The sequence below is a fragment of the Neolamprologus multifasciatus genome, chromosome 1, assembly GCF_963576455.1.
Source record: "Neolamprologus multifasciatus chromosome 1, fNeoMul1.2, whole genome shotgun sequence".
Lineage (NCBI taxonomy): Eukaryota > Metazoa > Chordata > Actinopteri > Cichliformes > Cichlidae > Neolamprologus > Neolamprologus multifasciatus.
Window position 1 is genome coordinate 9684596 of NC_140439.1, and position 26268 is coordinate 9710863.

A 26268-nucleotide genomic window follows, 5' to 3' on the forward strand; every position below is an offset into this window, starting at 1 on the left:
AATTTAAGACAGATATTTTTGCACTTTTCGAGCTGTGACTATGTTTCTCTGAGTGATATATGCATGTGTGTTTTCTATTTTTATTGTATTTTAATTTATTTAGAATATCAACGTAACTTGAGCCGAATGACCGCCTGTCAAAGTTTGTTTCCCATCTCATTCATATTGTGCATAAATCAATCATGTTCATGACTGTTTTCCAGTGTTTTACATGTATGTGAATATCATGAACCGCCGCCAGAGAGCAGACTCTTCCAATGGGAAACAGGAAGCTTAAGCAGAATTACGAGTAGTTTGGCCGAAGAAGACAGCGAAAGGAAGTTTGTAAACTGCTGTTGTTTTGTTTTTTCATTCGTATTGTCATATAGTTTAGACAAAAAGAAGAAAAAAAGAGAGTCACTATGCCCGTTATATGTGCGGCAACAGGATGCAACAATAAGTTTGTCAAAGGGTCGGAAATAAGATTTTACAGGTAAGCTTTCTGTGCAGCGGAGGAGCTAAAGTTTCTCTTTAGCTTGCAACGGTATTGTTGCACAGCGTTGGTGTGCGTGTGTTTTCAGTTGCTTTAAGATGGCCTCAAGATTGAATGCAACATTAAAAGGTTTGGACATTAGCTTCAAGAAAAGCTTCAAGAAAAGCTTGGTTTAGCTTAGCATTAGCTCCACAGAGCTAGCTAACGTTAAAAAAGCCATTACGTTGTACCTGCACCACGACGCCACACAGGATGGCTTTTTCTGGGCAAGTTACTTCACCGCTTTCTTGATTTTTCAAGCTTCGCTTTCTTGAAGGAAGAGTGTCTACTTAAAGCTAGTTGCTTATGGTTACGGCTTATGTTCATGCACACGGTGTTGATATGTTAATGCAGCACACAAATAAACCCACCAATAAACCTATTTAACAAATTCCGGTTGCACATAAGGCTTTCAGAAGCGAATAGAAGGTAAGTTGACAATAATTTGGTAGCTTGATAAAATGTTACTGTAATAAATGTGGTCACTCGTTGATGCCTCGGTCAGTATCTGCTTTTAAGCAAAGATATAGTTTACAGATTTGTAAAACATAATCTGGAATTTTCTTGCATGTAAAACAAGTCCATGTAGACCAGAGTTTTGAGGTTTTGGCCGTTCACCAAAGGAAAGTTATCTTATCATTTAACTTATTCAGTTGGCAAAAGATGAGAGGAAACTGTAGGAGGTTCTTTTAAGTAGGGCAATGCTGACTCTGCACTGTACATGATGACTGGTCATGCTTAAGTGTAATTTATGGTCCTGCAAATGCGTCCCTCTGCGTGCACGTTTCTTGCAGTCCTCCTAGATTGTAACTGCACGTAGCTGGAAATGAACGATTGGTTGACAGGTGGGCTGGAAAGATTAGCAAAAGTCCCCCACAAAACTTGAAAGATCCAAAATATACAGCATGAAAAGCTCAACCAGTGACTGCAGTGGAGACTTGGGGCTCATTGTTTCTAACATTCGTTTTCAGTTCAGTTCTTTGTATGTTAGAACTTCCACACTTGGGCAAGATACTAACCCCAAATTATGAATGTGTGTGAATATTTGAGCTTTAAAAAAAAGCACTTAGACAAATGTGCTTGTGCGAATGGGTGTGAATGGGTGAATGCACAAGTTGTATAAAGCGCTTTGAGTGCTCAGAAGAGTAGAAAAGCGCTATATAAGAACCAGTCCATTTACCATTTACAAGAGTGACCTTTGCTTTTGCTCCTATACTTTGTAGACTACCTACAACTGGCATCAGAACTCTCAACAGGCAGGGGGGCATCCCCAGACTACCAAATTACCTTTGCTGAACCATAATTTCTTTACATCTGTGGTTAATCACCAAATATTCGTTTTAAGCCAGGAAAAGTGTTGGATTAACATTCACACTTTGAGAGCAACTCAGGGTTCAGTATCTTGCTTAGGAATACTAGGGCATGCAGACTGGAGCATTCAGGGTTTGGAGCATCTCTTCTCTTTCTTGTGTGTCAGGTTTCCTCTTAGCAAGCCTCAACTCGCCAGCAAATGGGTGCACAGCCTTGGGATGAAAAACTTCATCCCAACGGCCAACACTTGCCTCTGTTCGGAGCACTTTAGGCCAGACTGCTTCAGAGACTACAATGGCAAACAGTTTCTCCGAGAGGATGCGGTGCCCACCATATTCACCCAAGGACAGGATTCCTCAAAGGTGCGGTCTCACAACAAGATCATGCTTGTTCTAAACGGGTGACTCTGCTTTCTTTGTTTGAGGTGATAAATTCTGTAAATTCCACAGATTGAACTGCGTAAAAGAGGAGTAATCCTGAAGGAGACAAATGTCGCAAATCAGATGACGACACAAGCGGACAGAGACAGAGCAAAAGAAGCTGCTCTTCGCAGAGACAAAAGAGGAGGAATGAGGGTGAGTGTCTCTTTTACTATTGTGTATACTGTGGGAGGGTAATGTGTGCTCACTTTTTTACCCCTCAAGAATTATTTTTAAAAGTCTAAAATGCAAAAATAATAATAAAGTGTCATGACTGTTGCATAAATGCAACAAAGCCATGATGTTTTGATATAACATCAGAGGTATTAGAATATTAACCAGAAGCCACTGGATCATTTGAAATAAAGCAGTTTCTTTGTTGTCATTAAACCACGAATCTCTTTCCCCAGTTGTCTTTATGTGTAATATAAAGTGTATTATTTATTTTAGGCCTAATTTATCTCTGCATGAGCTATATTTCTTTGTTATTGTTATTGTTGCAGGGGGGGCGAGGTGGCCGTGGAGCGAAACAGCTGTCAGACAGGTGAGAGATGCTTGCTGTACATCCACAAAAATGCATTCTAAAGCATGAAACCTTTATTGTGCTTACACCTACCACTACCACACACGTTTTGGAAATGCTTGCTGATCCAGTTTGGTGTTGCTGCTAATGCTCTTGTGTGTTTGCATGTTTGCAAGGCGAAACATCACAGCTAGGCTCACATCCTGTTTTCTTTGTTTGTTTTTTGTTATGGTTCTTCTTCCCATTGTTGTGGCTTCTCTTGGTGAATAATACTATTAAAATTGGGCTAAATGTCAAGCCTGGACAGGGATCAGTTTTAGTTTTAAAATAAAAATGTTCCCTGTGTGGATGCAGGCATACAGTTATCTCCACTGAGTTTGATGGTAGAAGCATTTGTTTGTGCTTAACACTAAGTTCTTTTTGCCATGAATCCTTTTTTACTGTCTTGCACTTAGTTTGCTAAGTAGATGTGAACATAAATTATGCCTGCGTGGACAACATTCTCCTTTTCTGGCTTAAGTGATTGTGCCCTTATGCAGACTGTTGGAGAAGAAACACATTAACCCCCCCCAAAAAAAAACTTAAATTAAGACCATCTGCTGGTGACATTCCTCAGATTTCCGTTCTCATTTGCCAGACTGATGCATTGATGAGTTGGCGGGGTTTTGCCACAGCAGCCAGGAACTTTTATGTGGATAGAAATAAGCTAAATTGGCATGCACAAGTTTTAGAATTTGGTGTGGTGTGATCTAATCAATCAACAAATCAGTCAAAGACTGTCATTCCTGCAGTATATTAAACTTTTCCTTTGTACATCCTTAAGTATCATCTAACAATGACACAAAGTCTTTGTATAAATTTTAACCACTTTATGACAAAACACATGAAATATAGTGACCAACCCAAAGTAACTGTCCTATAAGTGTGTTCAGAAGATGAGCTTTTCTTGACTCAAAGCTTTACCAGTGTTTCAAACAAGGAACTGTGGCTGGTTTTTAAGTAGGGCTGTGCGATATGACCAAAATCTCAAATCCCGATATAAGAATTCTATCGTCCCGATAACGATATAAATCACAAAAATGTAACATTTTCTGTAAATTCTGTGAATCTCGGGCAGCTCGACTTGCGTGAAGTGTTTCCAGCTGCGCGTCCTTTGGAGTCGAGTGTTTTAACTGATGCATGAAACTACACATTTTTAGACATAAGTTGTAACGGCCGCCGTTTTCTTTGTATTTATTACACGGCGTGCTGCGGGGAAAAGCCTGTTCTAACGTTTGAGTCTAAGGTTTATTTTTTAGCACCTGGCGGCTCTTTTTTACTTCTCATCCGTAAATAATCTGCTCTTTCACGTGATTCAGTTTATTTTGAAAAGTCTCAACAGGATCTTGAGCTTTATTGTGAAAGGTTTATGTGGAACATAAACAAGCGGACACGCGATGCTGTTACCGTCGTGTTGCTAACCACAAGGCATAAAAACAGGCGCTTGTCCATCCGTAGTGTGGTTATATTACATATAAGAGAAAGAGAGAACTTCTAGAAATTAATATAGCCACTACAGTGACCATCAGAACGATGAAAAAATATTGCCGTAAACAGTTTATTTTGCGACACCACGAAACAAACGATAGCGTAAAATGAAACAATAGACGTTTTTATATCGTCACCCGATATATATCGTTATATCGAACAGCCCTATTTTTTTAAGTATTATTAACATTGTCAGACATAATAAGCATTAAATTGGGTTCATAAAGAGGTGGTTTACATTCAGTTATGACCTTCTTACATGACAGTTTTAGAATGAAACTTTAAAAAATGACTATCAGAAGAGAAAAGCTTTAAAGAAAACCAGATGCAACTGTTGACATTGTCTGTTTGAATCACGCAGACAGAATGTTGGAGCCAAAAACAAAGTGTACGACAACAAAGGGCGACTGCTCTCCAATGGCAAGGACTTGTGTGACTGTTTGGATGTGGACTGCATGGGCTGCTTCTACCCGTGCCCTGAATGTGGATCTCGCAAGTGTGGCATTGAGTGCCGCTGTGACAGGAAGTGGCTTTACGAGCAGATGGAAGTGGAAGGTGGCGAAATCATCCGGAACAAGTTCGCCATTTAGTTTTCAGATGTGCTTTTCTTTCTCTCTGATTTCATATCCAAATCAGGCTGATGGACCATTCAAGACTGTGATGCACTCTTTAAGAAATAATCCACAATATTTATCAAGTTTTACAAACCTAACAGGAGAAGAAAACTCTTTTTTTTCTCTTTTCTTTAAATAAAGATTTTTTTCTCAATATTTAATGTCTGTGCTGTTGATATAGTGTAGCATGTTATTTTTTAAAAAGGACTTTTCTGTAGTATTATCAGCAGTTTGGTTTGTAAATGGGGAAAACATATGGAGTGTAATTGTATAGTTTGTATAGATGATTGGAGCATGAAGTCCGTAACATATTTATCAGTGAATGGGATGGTGACATAGTATCATCCAAACGCTAACAGGGTTTTAAAGTTAATAAATAAAATAAATAAAAAAAGGCAACACTCAGTCATCGCCCAGGGCGTCTTGTCTTAATACCTGTTGGGCACACAACATTTCATTTAAACATTTCACTGTCACCAAAGCAGGGGAAATGAAAAATGGTTTATGATTCTTAAGTGGATGAATCGATGTCCCTGAATTTTAATTGACTTTGACTTATACTGTTCCCTATAATTGTTCCCTTAATTTTTTTTTTTAATTTAGTGGTGTGGTTTTATTTTATTTGTGCGGGATGAGTACAGAAAAACATAAAAAATTTCAGCCTCTGGAAGTGTGCAGTGTAGAGGATTACATAGTGACCTAACAAATAAATGGTCGCTGGTTCAATTCCAGAACACAACTCTCCTTTTGGGTTGTGTCAGGGAGGGCTACTGGTATTAAAAGCTGCTGAACTACCCTTATCACAAGAGGTCTGCTGAATGTAGCTCTGTGTGTGTATATATACATATATACGATCGCATTGCAGCAACTTAATGCATTATTAAAGACTGCAAAAATGACCTGCTGAGGTTCAACGCAGTGCTTATGCAATACAATACTGCAAATTTGGGTATAAATCCAATACCAAGTAAATACACAGCCAGTATTGCTGATACAGATACTGATATTTTTTACCTATAAAAGCAGCGTATGTAGGGGAGAGCAGCGGGTCGTGATTAATGAGATGAATCATTACGTCCCACAATATTTAGTTAAAACGAAAGAACACATATTTCAGCTTTTCATGTATTTTGAAACTCTGTTTTTTGGAGACCTGGAATGTAAATGTGCCTCTCTCTAAGTCACTGTCTGTTGTTTAAATGTGCTATAGGCTACAAATAAAATAGATGTGACAGTCAACACAAAAAGGTTCAGCCATTTTTCATAGCAAATGTCTGAGGTATATTTAAATAAAAATTTCCAACACAGTTCAGCGGGCTTCATACTCGACAGTATCAGTTCTATCCTCCTTTTATCGTTTTGATACCAGACTGCTTTATGTTTGACAAGCTGATAAGACATTTATCGACAGAAAAATGAAAATAGATGAAAAGCATTAATAACAAAGAAAATAAAGCCAGTGACCTGTTTTAAAATCACAGAATAGAGTGTGATGACAAATGAAATTCATAAGCGGAGCTCCTCATCCCCCTGAGTTAGACTGACAGATAATTTCTCAGAGGTTTGAATGTCAGGGCTTCGCTCTCATTGTATATCTGATCCGTGCTCATCCAAAGGCGGCGCTGAAATGGGAACTAATCCCTCCTACATGTATTCCCACCTTTTTGACACAGAGTCTTAATTATTTATATTACAGAGAGCACTTTGGCATTAGCTTAAAGGCTGTTTAACGACAAATTGTTCGTTTTTAAGTACACGTTTTATCAGTTATCCAGCTAGTAAATGATTACCCTTGAAAATGTGATTCATGCTAAGTTCCTTAATGATCTTTTTGCCTGATTATCACAGACCGGACACACTTGAGCAGCAGTCTTTTCACTCCCTTCTTCGTACTGACCTAAGGCCATAGACAACAGCATGACACAGCAGTTCATCGTGCCGGCTGGCAAGAGAATTGCAGAACTCCTCAGACAGTAATGTCTCATTTGTACACATCCCGCTGTCCTTGAGCTCAGCTGTAGGTCAAGAGTCATGCAGCCCAGGGTAGTTTCGCCTCCATACCTTCTTCTTATTACCACAGATTGAGCAATGGCAGCAAGGGCTGAAAACTATGAACTTTAAAGAATTGCAACGGTGGATATTTTTCCTTTTTAAAGGGCATGCTAATAAAATGCAAGTCTTTTTTTTTACTGTACATATTTTTTGGAGAGGAGGGTGCAGTCATCTCACTGCAGGCTGTGTTATGAAATGGAGGCATGCTGTCCTTCTTTATTTACCAGCACCGCTGTCTTTATTTATAATGCTGTTAAAGGTGTACGTGTGAATGAATCTTATTAATATTTTATAAAAACACGAGAATAGACAGTTGATGCAAGCATCGTTCATCACAGCCCGTGAAGCTTTGTTGTCTGATTTAAATTCAAGTTGAACTATTTTCCCCATGCAGTACAGTTTGTTATGCAGCGACTCAGAACACTGAGGACGTTCCAGATACAGGTATGGGTCTTCAAAGGACACCTGTATGCTCTCTCGTCATCGCTGCCGGTATCTTTATGTTTGATGTTAGAAGCGATATCAGAGCACTTTGTTAAAGAAGCAGTTTCCTTTTCATTTAGAACAAGTTTCCTGTTTAATGAGCTCTTGAGAATGAATATTTCCCGCTCGTAATATATGCTGTCAAGTCATGTTTTGTTGTTGTTGTTGTTGTTTTTGCCTTACAGCAGTGTGGATCTAGTGATGGCAATGTCTGTTGGCTGGTTCATTACATGGATTCAGACTTGAATCTTGTCAAGTGTGTGGTAGATTGGCACAGTATTTGTTAGAAACACGAACACACCCATGTATGCACTGCAGTGGTAATCAGTAATCCTGACCCCCTTTCATCTGGTGCTGTGATCAGTTCCAACCACTTCAACTCAATTTAGTTGTACTTATATAACACCAAATTACAACAACAGTCGCCTCAAGGTGCTTTATTTTATAAGGTAATGATGCTACAATAGTACAGAGAAATTTCTACAGTCAGATTACCTCTATGAGCAAGCACTTGGCAACAGTGGGAAGGAAAAACTAAATTTTAACAGGAAAAAACCTTCAGCAGAACCAGGCTCAGGGAGGGGGAGGGGAGGTAGACAGCGCCAAAGACGCTCTTTTAGAGAGCCAGGTTTAATTATAACTAATGATTAAATCCAGATTGGTGAAGAAGAAACACTATTGCAATGTAACTCATTAGTCAGGTCACTTTACTTTTAATATTAATTAAAAGTGACTACAATTTTACACACTACAGCCAGGTTAGCACTGTCAAAATGAGCATTTTTCAAAAGGTCTTTCAGTATTAGTGCAAGTACCACTAGCCTGGCTAAGTTTTATCTGTCACATCAGCGCTCTTAGCGGATTAAATCATATCAGTTCAACTCAAGCTGGGTGCTAAAACCTGACACAATTACTGGAAAGCACAATAAAACAGTTTACTGGAGAAACTTCCTAAAGTACTCTAAAGTCCAGAAAATAGAGTAATCTGCAGACCTCAGCGTCTTTAACAACTGTTAGCATTAACACACACAAACATAAACTTCTAAAAATGGTTTGCCCTGTTTTCTTACAAAATTCTTCATCCAAATAAATAAATAAATCCATCATAGCCTTAGACGTAGCCATCCACTACATCACTGTGTCCATTTCCTCCCTCGAGCAAAGAAAGCCATATGACACCTCATCCGTAAACTTGATAAAATGTCTATTGCAATATTGGCTGCGGCGGTCATCAGTGAGGGCGGAGCGCAAACCTCCAAGGGGCTACTGGATAAAAACAAGCCACCGTTAAAGGACACCGGTGACCAGAACGGACGGAAATCTGTCAGCAGATATGCAGTCTGCAGTGTTCACAGCGAACTGGAGATGTGAGCCAAGTGAGTTAGAGGCTGGAAGTAAATCCATGAACATTGCTGTGAGACGACCAAAGGTCTGTTGGGACGTTGACAGAGAAAATGGAGTAACGGGGCTGTCACATCTTTCGCTCCTGTAAACTGACTGCTTCTTTTATTTTTCAGTAGAAAGAAAATTCATTGACAATTAATCCATGCTTTGAGCTCAGTAGCATTCTAAGATTTTCAAATAATGTTTCTAGCTACTTGTATTACCAGCTGATGACAGAGTTAGATACAAAGGGAAGCACAACTAAAATTAAGCTTCCAGCTTAAAACTTAAGAGCATGCACCTATGTCAAACACCCAAATGATCTCTTTTGGCTCTCTTCAATGCAGAGGCATGGTATGTCTACCCTGAGCACCTTCCAAGTGATCTAGATCCTCCTTATACCTTTTAGGCAGAACGCAGGCATCTTTCAGTAGAAGCTCATTCATGCAGTTTGTATCTAGGATCGAATTCTTTGTTTAATACCCCAAACCTATGTCCATTAGCGAAGTTAGAAATTGCTGTTGATATCTGTAGAGGTCAAACCAACATGTCTTTTGCATTAATTGTCTTGTTAATCCCCCCACCTTCAACCAGTTATGGCACATGGCTGCCCCTCCCTGAGGTTTCTTCCTGCTAAAAGGGAGTTTTTCCTTCCCACTGTCGTTGAAGTGTTTGCTCATTGAGGGTTATCTGATTGTTGGGTTTTCTCTGTATTACTGTAGGGTCTTTACCTTACAATAATAAGCATCTTGAGGCGATTTTATATAAATAAAATAGAATTGAACTGAATTAAGCAAAACATCAAACAGTAGCTTTAACCTTTTGAAGTGGAGAAATGTTGTTTTCCTATATTTGCCCAATGGTTTCTCCTAATTGGAAGGCATCTATTTATTTAATTATAAGTTCAGAAGCCAGATAAGATGAGCTGCCCAGCCAGCTCTTCCAGTTCTCCTCTCAGTTGGCATGCCTCTGAAACCTCCAAGATTGCCTGAATCATCTCAGCTGACACCTTTCAGTGCAAAGAAGCCTCTTCAAGGATGAGACCAGCTACTTTATGGAGTGAAGTATAAGTGACTTCATTCTTTTGGTCTAGATCTAGATGCAAAGGTGAAACGTAACCAAGACCTGATCTTGGGTCCGCTGTCCTTTCGGTTGTTAACATGAAACATGTTTGGTTATCAAGCTAAGAACCATGGCCTCAAACCTGGAAATACTGACCTTTATCCAGGTGGTTTCATACTCAGGTAGAGACCGCACCAGTTTGTGGTGAAGGTCATGGTCAGATGAAACGAAGACTCTTGTCCATCCACTGAAAACATACTGGATTGTGCCGAGAATGTGGATATAGCTCTTGCATTATATGGTTTGTTTAAAAATCCTCCTTCAGGCTGCTTGTATGGGAACAGAAAAGGTCAGTTTGTTGTGATGTGGTCAGCACTAAAACGGCTGCCGCCTCACACCTGTGGGCCATGCTCCATCTCTCTACATGCCAGCGTGGACTCTACTGCCAGCAGCTTAGGTCAGGTTTGCCTGTAGGCTTGATTATTAGTCCATCTTAGCTCCTCTTACTCTCTGACTCAAAACAACAAACTGAACATTTGTTGGTCCAAACAAAATCCTGAACTTCAGCAAGCTGCTGTTGTACAAGTGCAACAATACCTTATGTAATCATTGCCCATGGATTTCTGTTCTGACCTCTTTTGCTATCATTGATTTTTTTCGCTTGTGAAGGCACTTTAGCTTTGACTTTTGAGCTACAAGCCGTGGAAATATTGATATCCACTGAATACAAGTTTCTTGAGCAACGCACTTTTAGAATCACTCAGAAACTTTATGGCAAGCGTCTTTTCATCACCCACTCCACAGCACTCACAGTTGTGATATACATTAAATAAAAAAATTAAAGATCACTTGAATTAAAATGTGCAGTATTATCATGCAATTGTAACACAACTTACCTACATCTTTTTCTCCCTAACAAGACCGACAAATCCTTTACTTCCTTTCAGGATTCCAGTGGAATCCCTCACACGGATGGGATCCATCCATTATCCATCCATCCATCCATCCATACGTCCATCCATCCATCCACCCATCCATCCATCCATCCATCCATCCATTATTCATCCATCCATCCACCCACCCATCCATCCATCCATCCATCCATCCATCCATCCATCCATCCATCCATCCATCCATCCATCCATCCATTATCCATCCATCCATCCATCTGTTCTCTTCTGCTTTTCCTTGTCAGGGTCACAGGGGTGCGGGCTGGAGCCTATCCCAGCTACCATAGGACAGGAGGTGGGGTACACCCTGGAGAAGTTGCCAGCTGGATGCAGGGCTAACACAGAGAGACAGACAACAGTTTGCACCACATTCACACCTATGGGCAGTTTGGAATCACCAACTGACCTAACCCTTTGGACCTTTGGGAGGAAGCCGGAGTACCCATGGTTATTAAAGTTAACAAGTAAAATTAAAAACTAAAACTATACTGGACGTCTACAAGACTGAGTGCACTGCTTTCAATACATCACACTGCTCTGCATCACTTCCTGCTGTTTTAACCCCTCCATCACCTCAACATCCATCAGTAAGACTCCAGGGAGACATCTACTTATCACTGACCAAATCACAACAGCAGACGCTCCAGGGCACTTTATACTGTAAAATAAAGACCCCACAGTAATACAGAGAAAACCCCAACAATCAAATGACTCCCTATGAGTGAGCACTTGGTGACAGTGGGAAGGAAAAACTCCCTTTTAAAGGGAGGAAACCTTCAGCAGAACCAGGCTCAAGGAAGTGCAGGCATCTGACCGGATAGGGGTGATGGGAGGGGCAAACATGAGTTATGTGACTGAATTGTGGCCTTTTGTTATGCTGTAGCTACCTAAGATGTGCCAAACCTCGAAAATATTAAACATAGATATATCTCTGTGTTGAGAGATCCATGCCTGGGCACTGGAGGAAGATTTTCACAGACTGAAAGGCTAACTTTCACACATGCTGATGTGTAATGAACAAAATCTCATTAGGAACCTGATCCAGACTGGAGATTCAGAGTGTCAGGATAACTTGTCCTTTGTTGCTTTGAATGTAACAACTTTTAATTTAATCTATCTCTTCTGAACCTTGAGACCTAATTAAAGGAATACTTTACATTTATGGAGTACCCAATTAATTAGAAATATCGTGTTAGATACGGTTGGAACAAATTATTGATAGACTGAAAGAGCAATGCATTAAACAACAAATGATCTCAGCAGTTAAGCTTACCATAATCACTACTTGATCAATCCTCACTGTGGTAGTTATCAAAAGAACAGGGGCAAAGTGGAAAAAAAAATCACAGAGAGGAAATGGTGGGCAAGAAATGACACATTAGACCTCAGCAGGTAGAGTGGGTCGTCTTCTAGGCTAACAGAAAGGTTGGTGGTTTGGTCACTGCAGTCTCCTCCAGTCCAGACGCTGATGATACTGAACCTTAAAATGTAAGACCGTGAATGTATGTGTGTGCATGATCATTCACTTAACAGATGTATGTAAGGCTTGTAGTAGAAAAGCATTTTGATTTCTCAGTCAGAGTAGAATAATGCAACATAAGTGCTGGTCTATTTACTTAATTCCTGATCTTTGCCTTAGTGGCATTTTTTTTATTGGTCTTGTCAGTATCGCAGATTGTCATGATCCATTATACGTGATTGTCTCACAAAACACTGAGACTGCAGAATCACTGTATCATGATCACATCATTTTTTGTGCAAAAAGCATCACTATAGTGTTCCGTTGCCTCTTATTGCATTCCAGCCCCTGAAAAGGAAAAAAAAATATACACTTTAGTTCAACAATTAAACAGTGTTTTGTTGTTGTTTTTTTCACCAACAAACCCACATGCTAAAACTTTTAATGAATGAGTTGCTGTCCACAATGCAGGAGGATAAAGCCGGTGTGTTGCCAGGTAACAGCACTGTAGGTAGTTAACAGCTTGTCATATTAATGAGTGAGTTGTTGCTAGCAGCAGCCTCAGGTTTGTCCCTGGCCTTATAACAAGATTTTATGCTAACAGTCTGTAGAGTCAGAAGATGCACCTGCATTTGGCTAAAAATAAGTCCGTTCCAAACTTTATCGTAACAGACTTTTGCAGACTTCAGGGCGTGAAGGGCTCATTTATTCTTCTTCTCATTTCTCTGCAAAGGTGTCCATTAGTTTTGCCTTTTTCTTTTGAAAAGTCCTTAGTTTGGATCAGAGGAGAAAAAACAAAGCTTGCAGGTGCTGTTTTATATTCATTTTTTAATCTATATATGTTTTGCTTATATTGAGGCGTCCTCACACCCAAGCATACAATATTAGATCTGTATCTTTAGCCGGCTTATAGTTTCCACCACTTTAGCAGCTCTGAGGAAGTTTTCTGCTCACTAGGCTGTGTTGAGTTGAGAAGAGAGACACCAATTTGCAGGCAGTTAAGGGGGGGGGGGGGGGGGGGTTCAATATGCTGCAAACTCTATATTTTCATTTCCACCTGTCAAAAAAGGAGGAGAAGTGTTCTGTTTTCTTTGCAGGATTACATCCTGTTCTCGGCAGGGAAACCTGACTCGCAGGATTATTGACTTTCAGGGGTCAGTCACCCTGCTCAAAACAAAAAGGGAAACTGTTGGGTGGTTGCTTTTCTAGCTGACTCTACAGGTCTGCTGCATCTACACCGTTTCTTCTGCTGTGACTTATGACACTATAAGACTGAAGCGCGCCACTATTAATGCAAGCGGTCTAATAATGACTATTGATACCCAATGTCAGGAAGGTTACTTTTAAAATGTATTCCATTACAGATTACAGAATACATGCCCCAAAATGTATTCTGTAACGTATTCCGTTACGTTACTCAATGAGAGTAACGTATTCTGAATACTTTGGATTACTTAATATATTATCATGCTGTTTACAACTATGTGAATGTACTATTGCTGTGATTTATTACTGTTACTGAAGGTCCGCGGCTCCGAACCGTAGTAAAGGACCTCTGGCTAATACGGTGGGTTCTCTGTCGGGCTCGTAGCCGAAAAATAGCTTTACTTTGTTGTCTGGGTCAACTTTGCTTGCGAGAGACAGAGAGAGGCGTTGAAAGGCTGCTCCAACGGAACTTTCGGAGGAAAACACGAACACAGCGTACAGTCGAGTCTTAATAGCTTACTTGCTATTAAGGCACAGTACTTGTCAGGCACTCTTTTTGGCTGCAGTGGTTATTATTATATTTACATGCTTCCATCTCCTGTTTCTGGTCGGTGACAGCTCGTACTTTTCTCCTTTTTCTCCCTCCCTCGCTCACAGACACATAATGGGTATGGCAGTCCATTCTCCCTACAGCACGGACTACACTGCCCATGATGCTACATTCTTTGGAGCTATACCTGTAGCATTCTGCCTATTAGCTTAGCACAACAACAACAACAAAAAGGCGCTCTCTCACCCAGGAAACACGCAGAGAGAGAGCGTCACCCTGTAACCATGGCAACTGTAACGCTGCCGCCTGGAACAACAGAACATATCTGTCAAACAAAACCCAAACAGTCCTGACCCACCACAATATGAAACAGGGAAGTACCGCTGTGTAATCCATTTATTTCAACAAAGTAACTGTATTGTAAATACCACCTTTTTAAACGGTAACTGTAACGGAATACAGTTACTCATATTTTGTATTTTAAATACGTAACGGACATGTATTCCGTTACTCCCCAACACTGTTGATACCTGTGTTCTGGTGTGACCACAATTACCTACACGTATAAAGAGAAGGACTTTTAAGGAGGGGTTGCATTTATAAAAAAAATGTAGTAAAACAGATTGAAACAGAAAGGCTTGTATCACTGGTTTATTTCAGAGGGAAGAGGTGCAAAGAAGATAACTGTTAAGCGCAGGATGAATACTGGGGTTCTTTAAAAGGGCTAACAGCTGGGTATGTATCCAGACATGGTCCCACAGTCTGTGTTTGCATTGCATGCAGTGCACTCACACTTCCTGGCCACAGGGTAGATGAAACCCCGTGGACATTGCTCTGTGTATTTCACCTCGTAGGACCACTCTCCGTTGCAGGTTTTCTGTTTGGGCCCGTCGTCAGTATGAACAAAGTTGGGATCCTACCAGCAGAGCAGAGGGATCAGACACATGGATATAAACACAGTCAGTTCCATTTCTTTAAAGGGATTTCATTCCAACTTCATGAATCTGACAGCTTTTGACTTTTGCTGCCACTATTTAAGATTATTTATGGGGGAAAATGTAGCTTTTGAGACATTTAAAAACTCAAAAGTACAAGATTTTAATCGGCAGTTTCTTTACTCACTTTGCAAACATTTTAATAAATAAACTAATACCGGACTACAACCCTTTCAAAAAGGCCACTTGTGGTATCTTTTGTTGTTAGAAGTCAATTTTACATTTTCATTTTTATATACTTGTACAAAGTTTGTATAATTTTGATGGTCATTGAATGTCTGCTTTAACCTTAAAGCTTGTATTATGTAATGATCTCTCATTATAGTATTTTTCTTTCTTTTCTGTTTTTACGGAGCAGTAGTATGTAGAGAGGGAAGGGCCAGGGAATGACACAAGAAATGGCTTGGGGAGGATCAAATGTGTGCCCCTGCAGTAGCCTTTAAGAGGTCTGCTATAAAGTTGTAAATGTGATTTATCTTTAAAGAAAACTTATAGCAATACATAATCTTACTGAACACTATAAAATTTTCAGATTGCAACTATTATTGTCACCCCCAGCCACTCAGGCTGGATGACTGCGAGGCTGGTTCTCGGTTCTGGAGGTTTCTTATTGTTAAAAGGGAGTTTTTCCTTCCCACTGTCACCTAGCGCTTGCTCATGGGAGGTTATGTGATTGGGTTTTTTTCCGTAGTGCCTTCACCTTACAATAAAACACATTTAGGTGACAGCTGTGGTGATTTGTATAAATCAAATCGAAATGAATGATTTCCTCTGGAGCACTGAGCTCAGCTTAACACGTCAGGTCTAAGCAGAATAAACGCACACGTCACATCGGGAAAAACAGTGAAGTAGCACAAGTTAGAGGAGACCGAGTCATTCTTCACCTTTTGGAAACACTGTCCTTCACAAATGGTGGTGTCGACGAACTCGGTGGTGCCGCAGGTGTCCACAGGGAGGCTGATGTTCTTTGGGCGACAGCCGGAGCTGCAGTCTTGCTCCGCCCCCGCCAGCGCCAGCACTGCTGCCATGACAACCAGCTGCATCCTCTGCCGGATGCACTACACGCTGCTGCCACAAGAGGGGATCGGGCATCAAATGAGGCGCTTTGAGACAATGTCAGAAGTTTAGTGTTGATTAAAACGCGGCTGTGTCATTATACATGATTATATTATGGAGATGTGGATTAATGGCGTTATTTCCTCTACAGAAGAGTAATGTATACACTCAAATGTGCTGATGTGCATTTACAGGAGTGGTGGCTGATTTAGTGTGCTGTAAAACAAAATGTATTCTGAAATGAAAAGCGGGAAATAAGATTTTTTTATTTTTATTTTTCAGAGTTGGATCTTATTTAACTGCACATTTTTATTCATCTTGTAGACTAGATCCTAAAAGAGTGGTTCACGTAAAGTAAAGTCATCCAGCCATGTAAATATAGTCATAGCTTCTGTCTTTTCAGATTAAAAGACATCCATCTCTGAAATGTCTGTCTTCATCTCGAGGTAAAACGATAAATATTGTACAACATGATTAAAACATGCATTCTTAATGGTATTAAAAAGATTACATTTCCAAAGCTCAGCACATTACTCAAGAACAATAGCATAGCATGTCTTTCTGCGGAGGAGCATTCCTGACTGCAAACAGATGACCTTTAATCTAATAAAATACAGATAAAGCATGATTAGCTCAAGGCTCAGTGAGTTTTTCCACATCTCACACTGATATGTAATTTAAAGTATGCGGGAAAAGGAAAAGAAATATAAAATATATTTTAAAAAGCTTCCAAAGTTAATAATGAATTTCCACTTTGAAAAACGTTTTTTAAATGCTAAGGCAATTATGGTTCGAGAAAGCTCCGAAGCAGTGCTTTAAATTAAATTATCAAATTAAATCGGGAAAATTAGACCTAAAACTACTATAGATACAAATGAATGACTGCAAAAAAAAATTAATAAAAAAATAAAAAAAAAAACAAAGGAAAATTGTGGTTTAGCATGAAAACAATGAAAAGATGACAACCTAGATCTTTTATTAAAGCCAGATAGAAAATGAATTCTATTATTAAACAGCCTAACAAAGATGATAAAAGGATGATGCCCATAATTTAATAAACCTCTTCTAATTAACCCCTTTCATGCACACGGCTGTTTCTTCAAACTAAACCCTTAAATGATATCATTTAAACTCTTTGATATGTAATATCACAATTTTTTTTCTCTGTTAAACCTCACTCTTTCTAGAGGAAGAACTCAATCTGCCACGTCCCCACAACTATGCTATAACCTCATTCTGTCTTTAACAGCAGATCTGTGACAACGTGTTCAGCAGCTTTCTTGTCATCTACATGAACAGGAAACATACCTGTAGAGCTCTGCTGATGCTTTGAACCTCTGCTGAGAGTCCTGTCCCTTCGTTCGCTTTCTAAACACCTGTAACAGCTTCCAACCTGCAGCTGTCTTTATTGTTTAAATAGCACCGCTCACAAGTCCGTTTAATCCCATCAGCCTTGGCCGGGGCGATATTTTTCCTACCTGTTTATACTTAACAAGCAAATCCTCGTGTCTTTCCTTCAACACTGCAGGGACGTCCCATGGCTCGAGGCCTTTCCTCCTACAAACGAGGAGGAGTGGGGCGGTATCTTCAGAAATCTTGTTTAGGTTATGTGAGTGAAAGGCGCAGATGGACACCAGAATTATAAAAATAAAACTGCCCCCACAGTGAGATGGCAAACATAGATATGAGATGCACTAATTAATTTGTGTGCTCCATCTCCATTACTCCATTGTGTCATTTCTTCTTTTTCCACTGTGTCAACAGCGCTGGCACATATTGTTGTATTTATAGATTTATTAGACCACCTTCATGAAAACAAGGAAACACAAACAATTTAGACATCTGTCAAAAACTTGTTTAAAATGATAAATTATATTTGTTATTTGTGAGCCAAATAACAAACTGAATTCATGCTTTTATACCCAAATTTGAGGCGGTATGCCGGACTTCTCTGAGGAGTCAGGAATTAATCGAGCGTTACATTCAACCAGGAAAACTATATTTTCTGTTTACGAGTGTAAATAAATAACTGATTTGACATCTTAATCCAAAATGTAAACGTAATGTAAAAATAATGTTGTTTATTTATTTTTTTATTAAACAGTAAATTTGAAAATTCATGGGGAAAAAAATTAGATTTAAAATATAAAGTGCTTGAGCACACAGGTGGATTAACCATTACAGAAACTTACAGAAACCAGTACTTATCAGCAATGTTAACTTAGGGCAGCATACGCTTTACACTGGATGATGGTCTCTTAAATGTATTAAGCACTGTGTGTACAGGCCAGCTATTATCCAATATGTAACATACAAGTAAAAGTAAGTAAAGCATTTTTCTTGTCATGATCGGAACAACGATATGTCACTGTCTGTGAATACAGGAAGTCTAATCAGCAAAAAATATTTGCTCTAAATGAATTGCTATTTTAGGACTGTTCCTGTTCCTTCACATCATTTTATCTCAATGAGGTAAAATTTCATTTTCTCTTGGACCCAGTGATAGAAGGCACATTAAAGAAACAGCACTTCCACAATGAGCTGATTTCTTTCAGGTAAAAAGGTTTATTGTCTATCTGGTGTAGCAGACATTCTGACTCACAGCAGACACTCATTAGTGTATTAAAGAAGGCTGCATTATCTCAGGGGAAAGCCATTGCTGTTGGTAAGTGTCCTGTATGTGTTAGCTCAAGGCAGATACTTAAAAAAGTAAACTGCTAAAAACAAATGAATTTGTTTCGTTGATTTGCATAAAAACGTAGAGGAGGACTATATTGTGGTGCTCAGTGCCTAGAATTACTGTTAATGTGAGATGTTTTATTATAAAAGGGTAATTTGAATGCTTAGCATACGGCATAGGTGAGCAACTGCTTCAGAAACACCCTTGCATCCCTCGCCTCTGTGATCATCTTCATCCAGATGTACATCTTCAGTGCCCTGTGTTGTCCTTGGTTACATTATGCTTGTTAAAATTTAAAAGATTTTATTTTTTTGGTTGTTTTTTGTGTATTATTAGGATCCACATAAGCATCAGTGTTAGTTACTCTTGATGATGTCTTCCATTCATTCATACGCATAGAATCAACATTCACAAACACATAAACATAAGTAAAAAGCAAATCTTTACAGATATTATTTTGATTCATAAATAAATCTTATTTCCTCTATAATGTCGTCTCATCCATTTTCTTAAAAGCTTCTACTATTCAAGGTTTCAGGGGTAACTGGAGCCTATCTCAGCTTAATAAATCTTGAAACTGCTCTGACTTTAAATGAATCTTATAATTTTATGTTGACCATTTCGTGACAGCATTCTATATAGTACATTATACATTTATTCCAAGTCACGATTAATATATTTCTTATTAAAATAGAATATTCTGACTGCTGTTTAGCGGTTCGCCAGTCCAGGTTACATGGCATTGCAGCGTGCAACATGCAGTTTTATTCTGTACTACTTGTACACCTATGTGAAAAATAGTTTCCACGGGACACAACGTCAGCAGCTTGTAGATCCACATTCAAGTAATCTTAAGTAATCATTTTCTGTATGACTTTATCTGTCTTTCACATTGTTAGGAAGGAATTTTGGCCAACTGTTCTTTACAACACTGCTTCAGTTCATTGATATTTGTGGGCATTTGTTTAAGCTCAGCTCTATCCAGTCTCATCTGTCCAAAGGATATTGTTTCTGAACTCCTTTAGTTTGTTCAGATGCAGCTTTGCAAACCAAACTGTGCTGCCACGCCCTTATCAGAGAGAAGAGGTGTTCCCCTGGTAACCCTTTCAAATGAGCCATACTTGTTCAGTCTTTTTCTAAATGTGCGGCCATGACCTTTAACAGTTAACATGCTAACCGAGACCTGTAGAGTCTGATATGTAGCTCATGGGTTTTTGCATTTTCTCTGAGCATTGTACTTTCTGACCAGGGGGTGAATTTGCTCGGATATTATGTTAACACATCCGTAAATCCGATCAGTAAAGAGCAAAAACTTCACTGCTCACCTATGTATTACAATAAAGTTTAACTTTGAGGCATGTATGAAAAAAGTGGATTTCAATGGAGAAGTAGGCAGGAAGTCAACTTGCTAGTTTCTTTCTAAAGATGATATACCATACGCCATGATCTGACCCAGGGAGGAAGTGTGGTTGAACATAAATATAGACAGATAACTAAACAGCAGTGATGTCTGTGAGGTTAGTGAAGTTGGGGTAGCTGGCGTATAATGGTGTGCTACCTGGTGGCTAGCTGCAGAGCTGTGGTTGGGATAATATAAACACGTGTCCTTTTTTTAATGTGAGGTTCCACAGAAGAGCCAGATGCAATCCTATTGCAGGAATGTGATTGAAATAGAACATCTGAGAGGATCCATTCACATTCACACAAGGTTAGTTATTAACATGCCGCTGTGTGATTTGGATGACTCGCTATGAAAGATTCCTGATCCTAAGCCTCATGTACCTATTGAAATCTTAGAGTGACTCTTCTCTGAAGCATTCAAAAATTTGCCATTTGGCACCGTGAGCCTGTGGGCTGTAGGAACATCGTAAGGTTTTAAAAACTGAGTTTAAAAGCGTGCTGCAAATTTTATTTTAATAATAAAAAGCCATAGAGGCAGATTATGACCACTGATTGTTTTAGGGGTTGTTTATATTAAATAAAATATTAAAAAAATGTTGTTAAAAACAACATTCTTAATAAACGTAGCAGGATCTACGACTTAGAAGCAGTATTGTAATGTAATCACCTAACAAGTGGATGCAACTCTTTGAGTAAGTATAAGTAGTTTTGCACTCGGGTACAGCTTTAGATTTTATAGAGCACATACAGATTCCAAGACTGCTCCTGTGAATCTTCGAGAAATTCAGTGTTCTGCTGCTGCACTCGGTAAAAGTTAGCACTGCACCACAATCTGGACAAGCTGCAGTGACAGTAGAATTTAACTACCTGGGCAGCAGCCACCACAGTTCATCCAACTGCTGCTCCGTCTGCCCTTGCAGCCACTAGGGAATCGGGTTTCCCGGGCATCCTGCTAAAGTGCCGTACCTGCTTAATAAGGCTGCAAGGACTTTTATTGTCAACCCGATCCTCTGAGGTGCTACTTCTTTTTAGGAAATTTTGGCAGAAATGCATCATGTTTTTTGTGCATTTTGCCCTGAATGAACACTAGGCAGATTTGATTAATCTTATATTTAGAGCAAAACGGATCATTAGTCATTTTCTGAGAAAAAAAAATGGTATAACAGATGGTAGTTCCTCTTAAAAAAAAAGCACATCTGCTCTGAAAATTGATTAATTAATTGCGGTGCTGAAATTATATCATTCATCCGTGCATTCTGTCGATATGCTGGCTATCTGGATAGAGAAGGTAAGACTTTGAAATTCATGTCTGCATCACAGTCTGAAAATCAGCCCATATGCTCTGCAGCAAGCTAAAAGAAAACACCAGCAAAGAATTGCTGAAATTAGCAGGATGTTTCCAAGAGAAAACACCTTTTTCTCCCTTCCTACAGCCATGAGAAGAAGTCCTGCCCTGTCACATCAGGGTCCACTGGGAATCAATTGGGCAATGATGAACTGTTCCCGGGCCCGTGATGATATTCTGCTTCATAACTCGAAGCACTGCTATATAAAACGGGCTCCTTTGGGTGTAAAAGCTCATAGCTCTATGAAGCCACATATAAAACAGCTCCAAGTCATACATCTTGCTGACATCACAGATTTCATCCATGGGTCATTGGTTTTAAGCTTAGGAACAGAGTCCTATTGCTTTCTCTCTTTTCTTTTTTATCAGTGCAGCATAAACACTGCCATAACCGCATCAACACCCTGCACAAACATGCTCAGTCACACCTCGCCCCTGTCCTCTGCTGCTCCGTCTGCTAATGCATGAAACACAAGCAGACTTCTTTAAACTCGTTTTGTCGCATGCAAACCCCCCTCAAAAAAACAACAACAACCAAAAAGACTCAGCAGTGCCCTGAACGCACTGCATCACCCCACACTCACGCTCTCTCCCGCCTTCCACCTGGTCTAAACAAACGCCTCCACAGCGCTGCCAAGGACAAGACTTTTGTTTGGTGACTGCGCTGGATATTTCTGCGTGCAGGTCGAGTGTGGAAGTAGGCGGTAGGTGTGCTTATGTGTGTCGACCGCTGATGACTCTTTGCTGACTTCTGTTGTCTACATTTTCTCCTTTACATTTTAATATTCAGTCTCATTTCATTATTTGACTTATTTTAAGCAAATGTAAATGTGTTCTTTTATTGGTTATAAAGTCCTTAAAAACAGCTAAAGATCTAAAATACTGCTCAACAAAAAATTAAAGGAACACTCGGAAAGCAAATCAGATACAAATGGGGAAAAAATCATGCTGATATCCCTGCTGAGATGGACTGAGTAATGTGTTAAGAAGAAAAGAATGGCACAGGATTTGATGGAAATTACAACCATCCAGCTATAGAGGGCTGAATTCAAAGACACCCACAAAGTCAATATTAAAAGTGATGCAGCAGGTTAGTCCAGTTTGCCAAAATATTACAACTCAGAATGGTGCTCAGTAGTTTGTATGGTCCCCACATGCTTGTATGCATATCTAACAGCGTTGGAGGATGCTCTAATGAGATGTTGGATGGTGGAGGGATCTCCTCCCAGACGTACCAGGGGATCACTGAGTTCCTGGACCTTTTGAGGTGCAACACATACATACATAGATAGATTGTCAATTAAGCAGATATAAGGCCTGGAGTTGATTCGAGGTGTGGTGCTTGCATTTGGAAGATCTTGCTGTGAGCAGACAACATGTGGTGAAAGGAGCTCTCCATGCAGGTGAAACAAGCCATCCTTAAACTGCAAAAACTGGAAAGATCCATCAGAGAAATTGCTGCAATATTAGGAGTGACAAAATCTACAGGTAAACTGGTGAACTCAGCAATGCAAAAAGACCTGGACGTCCATGGAAGACGACAGTGGTGGATGATCGCAGCGTCATTTCCCCCTTCACAACAGCCAACACTCTCCGGGAGGTAGACGCATCAATATCCAAGTGTACCATAAAGAGAAGACTGCATGAAAGTAAAGAGGGTTCACTGCAAGGTGCAAACTAGTCATAACCCTCAAGAATAGAAAGGCTAGACTAGACTATGCTAAAAAAGCTGACACAGTTCTAGAACAAACATTCTTTGAACAGATGAAACCACGATCAACCTCTACCAGAATGATGGCAAGAAAAAAGTATGATGACGGTGTGAAACTGCTCATGATCCAACACATACCACATCATCTGTAAAACACAGTGGAGGCAGTGTGATGACTTGGGCATGCATGGTTGGCTGTGGCACTGGGACACTAGTGTTTGTTGATGATATGACACAGGACCAAAGCAGCCGAATTAATTCTGAGGTGTTCAGAGACATAGTGTCCGCGCAAATCCAGCTAAATGCAGTCAAGTTGATTAGGCGGCATTTAATAATATAGATGGACAATGACCGCAAACATACAGCCAAAGCAACCCAGCTGTTTATCAAAACAAAGAAGTGGAATATTCTTTATTGACCATCTGATCTTAACCCAACTGAGCATGAATTTCACTTGTTGAAGACTAAACTTTCGACAGAAAGTGTCACGGCTAAGGGGATGAGCTGTGTGGAGAAAATAAATGAGGATCCAAGCGCAGGCACTCGCTGAGATGTGAAGGTGATTTATTGTAAAATAAAGCACAAGGTGAAAAATGGCAAAACGGAACAAAAACTAATCTAAAGTGGGTCAAACTAAACTACTAAACAGCAAACGTGAACACGAACATGTAGGAGGATGAGCGGTGGCATAAGAAGGTGGCAGGGAAAACACATGGAGAATACACAGTAGATTCACAGTAGATTCACAGACAGACTAGCGACTAGTACACGAGTAGACACGACCTGAATACACACAGAAGAACACAAGGAGATTACACACAGGTGGGGAACACAGCTGGAAGTAATTGACAAGACGAGACAGAGGAAGCAAAACTGAATACACTCACGAGACACGGACCTTCACAATAAAACAGGAAACAAGAAACAATTCACAAGGACGCTGATTGACGCTGAACTAAACCTGCACTAAGCACGAGACACAAAACCTAGAGATCAAGAATATAACCCAGAATACAAAATCAAATCAAAGCACAAGAAATTCAAAATGCTGGGTCGAAATGACCCAGAACCATGACAGAAAGGACCACAAACAAACAACAACTAAAAACCCTGCAGTAAAGGGGCTGGCAGAGCATTAAATTGGAGGAAACCCCAGCATCTGGTGATGTCCATGAGTTCAAGGCTTCAGGCTGTCATTACCAGCAAACCAACTATTAGAAATGAACATTTTATTTTCAGTTCTTTGATTTGTCCAATTATTTTTGAGCCCTTACACCAAAAGATTGTCTTAAAAATTGCTGCATTTTTCTGCAACGTTTTTGTTCAAGCCACTGAATTAAATCTGAAAGTCTGCACATCAACTGCATCTGAGTTGTTTCATTTAAAATTCACTGCGTTAATGAACCAAAACCCAAATTTTCACAAAGTATGTTAAACCTCTTTAAATTAAAGCTGAAAATCTGGGCTTGAATAATGTGTTGTTTGTTTGATTTAAAGCGCACAGTGCTGGTGTACAGAAGCAAAATTACAAAATATGCATCGCTGTCCAAAAACATACCGAGATATTTATGATACAGCGCTGAGTTTTATTACATACGGACAAGCTGTAAAGGTTATCATTGCTTCCTGTACTGCATCTTAAAGTTAAGTAAGTAAAGTTGTAATTCTGCATGATGGCTTTGAAAAAAAAAACAAATATTGATTGTGTCTCATGCATAGAGAGTTTGACATTTCCTTCGTCTTTTTATGAATTTGGAGTGCTGGATGTTTTTCACCGGCTATGCTTCGTGAGAGGCAGAAGGGTTTTTGATGAGCTCTGGCACTGGTTCAAAGTGCAACTAAACTTGTGTTTAATAAGGCACCTTGCATCCCCACTCTATCACCTCTTATTATTACTGACCTCACAACTCCCTCTGGTGCTGACTGAGGTGGATACTCGGTGAATAAGAGCAGGGGTTGAGGGGAGCATGATGCCTCCGTGTGCGGTGGGTGGAAAGGAGCTTACATGTGGTACAGACTAGAAAAGACCTCCACTTAAGTCTTAGTTAAGTATCTGAGAAGTACAGAGAAGGAGAGAAGACTGTGAAGATGAGGCTCTTTAAAGAAGCAGTGAGTGAGATTTGCACTGTCAGCAGCATTGATTACTTCACAAGCACAAGCATACGCATTGGGTTTTACATTTCGTTTCATATTCTCTGGTATCAAAATGTAGCACAATGGCCATATGAAAGAGTTAAGAAGGAGACTGCACAAGCAACCAAAAATATCCCAACAGGAATATTAGAAGTAGAGATTTAGGAAATACCTTAGGGGATTATTAGGATTCCTCAGAGGAATATTGTATCTGGAATAACAGGCTGTCCGTGTCCTAATTAGTGCTTTTGTTTCAGATGTATACTTTGAATCAAATGGACTGAACTCAATGGGCTATAGCTACTGATTGCTTTGTAGCCCAGCACTAGGCCTGCAGCAGTACCTGCAGAAAAACTAATTATGTGTGCAATCAAACCTGGGAGGTTTCAAAGGTGCAGTGAGTAAGACCTGAGTGCAAAATGATCCACATAAATCTGCGGCAGCAATAGGGTGAATAATCGATAACACTGACTCAACAGTTACCTCACCAGGTGCTGTGATGTCTGGTATTTAAAGTTACGGCAGTTGTTATCCCAAAAGACGTGTCTATGGACACCTTTGACCCGTTAACAGAAGGCTGACAGCACAAACAAGCTGAAAGTATTGCCAAGCAATGATGAAATTACAGAATATGATATGTTTGTGAACTGCATTTGTCCTCTACTTGTTTTGGTCAGTTGCATCCTTGAGCACACTAATCATCACATTGCCTATTGTGTGTTTCATGCACCAAATCTGTCTTCTTTTGCTTGGAGTATCATCATTTTCACAAAGTCTTACAGCCGTATGCAAATAAGAGCTAATGTGGCCACATTAATGAAAAATCCTTGTGGTATTCATTATACCCACTTGTCTGTGGTTTTCAGTACTCATTACTCAAAAAGGTAATGCATTCCT

At 39.7% G+C, this 26268-nt stretch overlaps 2 protein-coding genes across 2 annotated transcripts; one reads left to right on the forward strand and one right to left on the reverse strand.

Moving 5' to 3' along the window:
* Positions 1 to 273: 273 nt before the first annotated feature.
* Positions 274 to 5314, forward strand: arl14ep (ADP-ribosylation factor-like 14 effector protein). Its single transcript, XM_085154439.1, has 5 exons — positions 274 to 472; positions 1989 to 2184; positions 2272 to 2397; positions 2745 to 2785; positions 4653 to 5314. Exons 1-5 carry the CDS (start codon positions 402 to 404, stop codon positions 4879 to 4881), a joined length of 663 nt encoding a protein of 220 aa, XP_085010565.1. The 5' UTR covers positions 274 to 401; the 3' UTR covers positions 4882 to 5314.
* Positions 4010 to 24657, reverse strand: LOC146525309 (gonadotropin subunit beta-1-like). Its single transcript, XM_085154461.1, has 2 exons — positions 15930 to 24657; positions 4010 to 14966 (listed from the first exon to the last, which is right to left on the reverse strand). Exons 1-2 carry the CDS (start codon positions 16086 to 16088, stop codon positions 14775 to 14777), a joined length of 351 nt encoding a protein of 116 aa, XP_085010587.1. The 5' UTR covers positions 16089 to 24657; the 3' UTR covers positions 4010 to 14774.
* Between the last annotated feature and the right edge of the window lie 1611 nt (positions 24658 to 26268).

Excerpts from the sequence above, each read along its gene's own strand:
- arl14ep (XM_085154439.1), top strand. The coding sequence starts at position 402 with ATGCCCGTTATATGTGCGGCAACAGGATGCAACAATAAGTTTGTCAAA. Across the intron at positions 473-1,988 it reads TCGGAAATAAGATTTTACAG|GTTTCCTCTTAGCAAGCCTC; the intron begins GTAAGCTTTCTG and ends CTTGTGTGTCAG. Across the intron at positions 2,398-2,744 it reads ACAAAAGAGGAGGAATGAGG|GGGGGGCGAGGTGGCCGTGG; the intron begins GTGAGTGTCTCT and ends TTATTGTTGCAG.
- LOC146525309 (XM_085154461.1), bottom strand. The coding sequence starts at position 16,088 with ATGCAGCTGGTTGTCATGGCAGCAGTGCTGGCGCTGGCGGGGGCGGAG. Across the intron at positions 14,967-15,929 it reads AAGGACAGTGTTTCCAAAAG|GATCCCAACTTTGTTCATAC; the intron begins GTGAAGAATGAC and ends CTCTGCTGGTAG.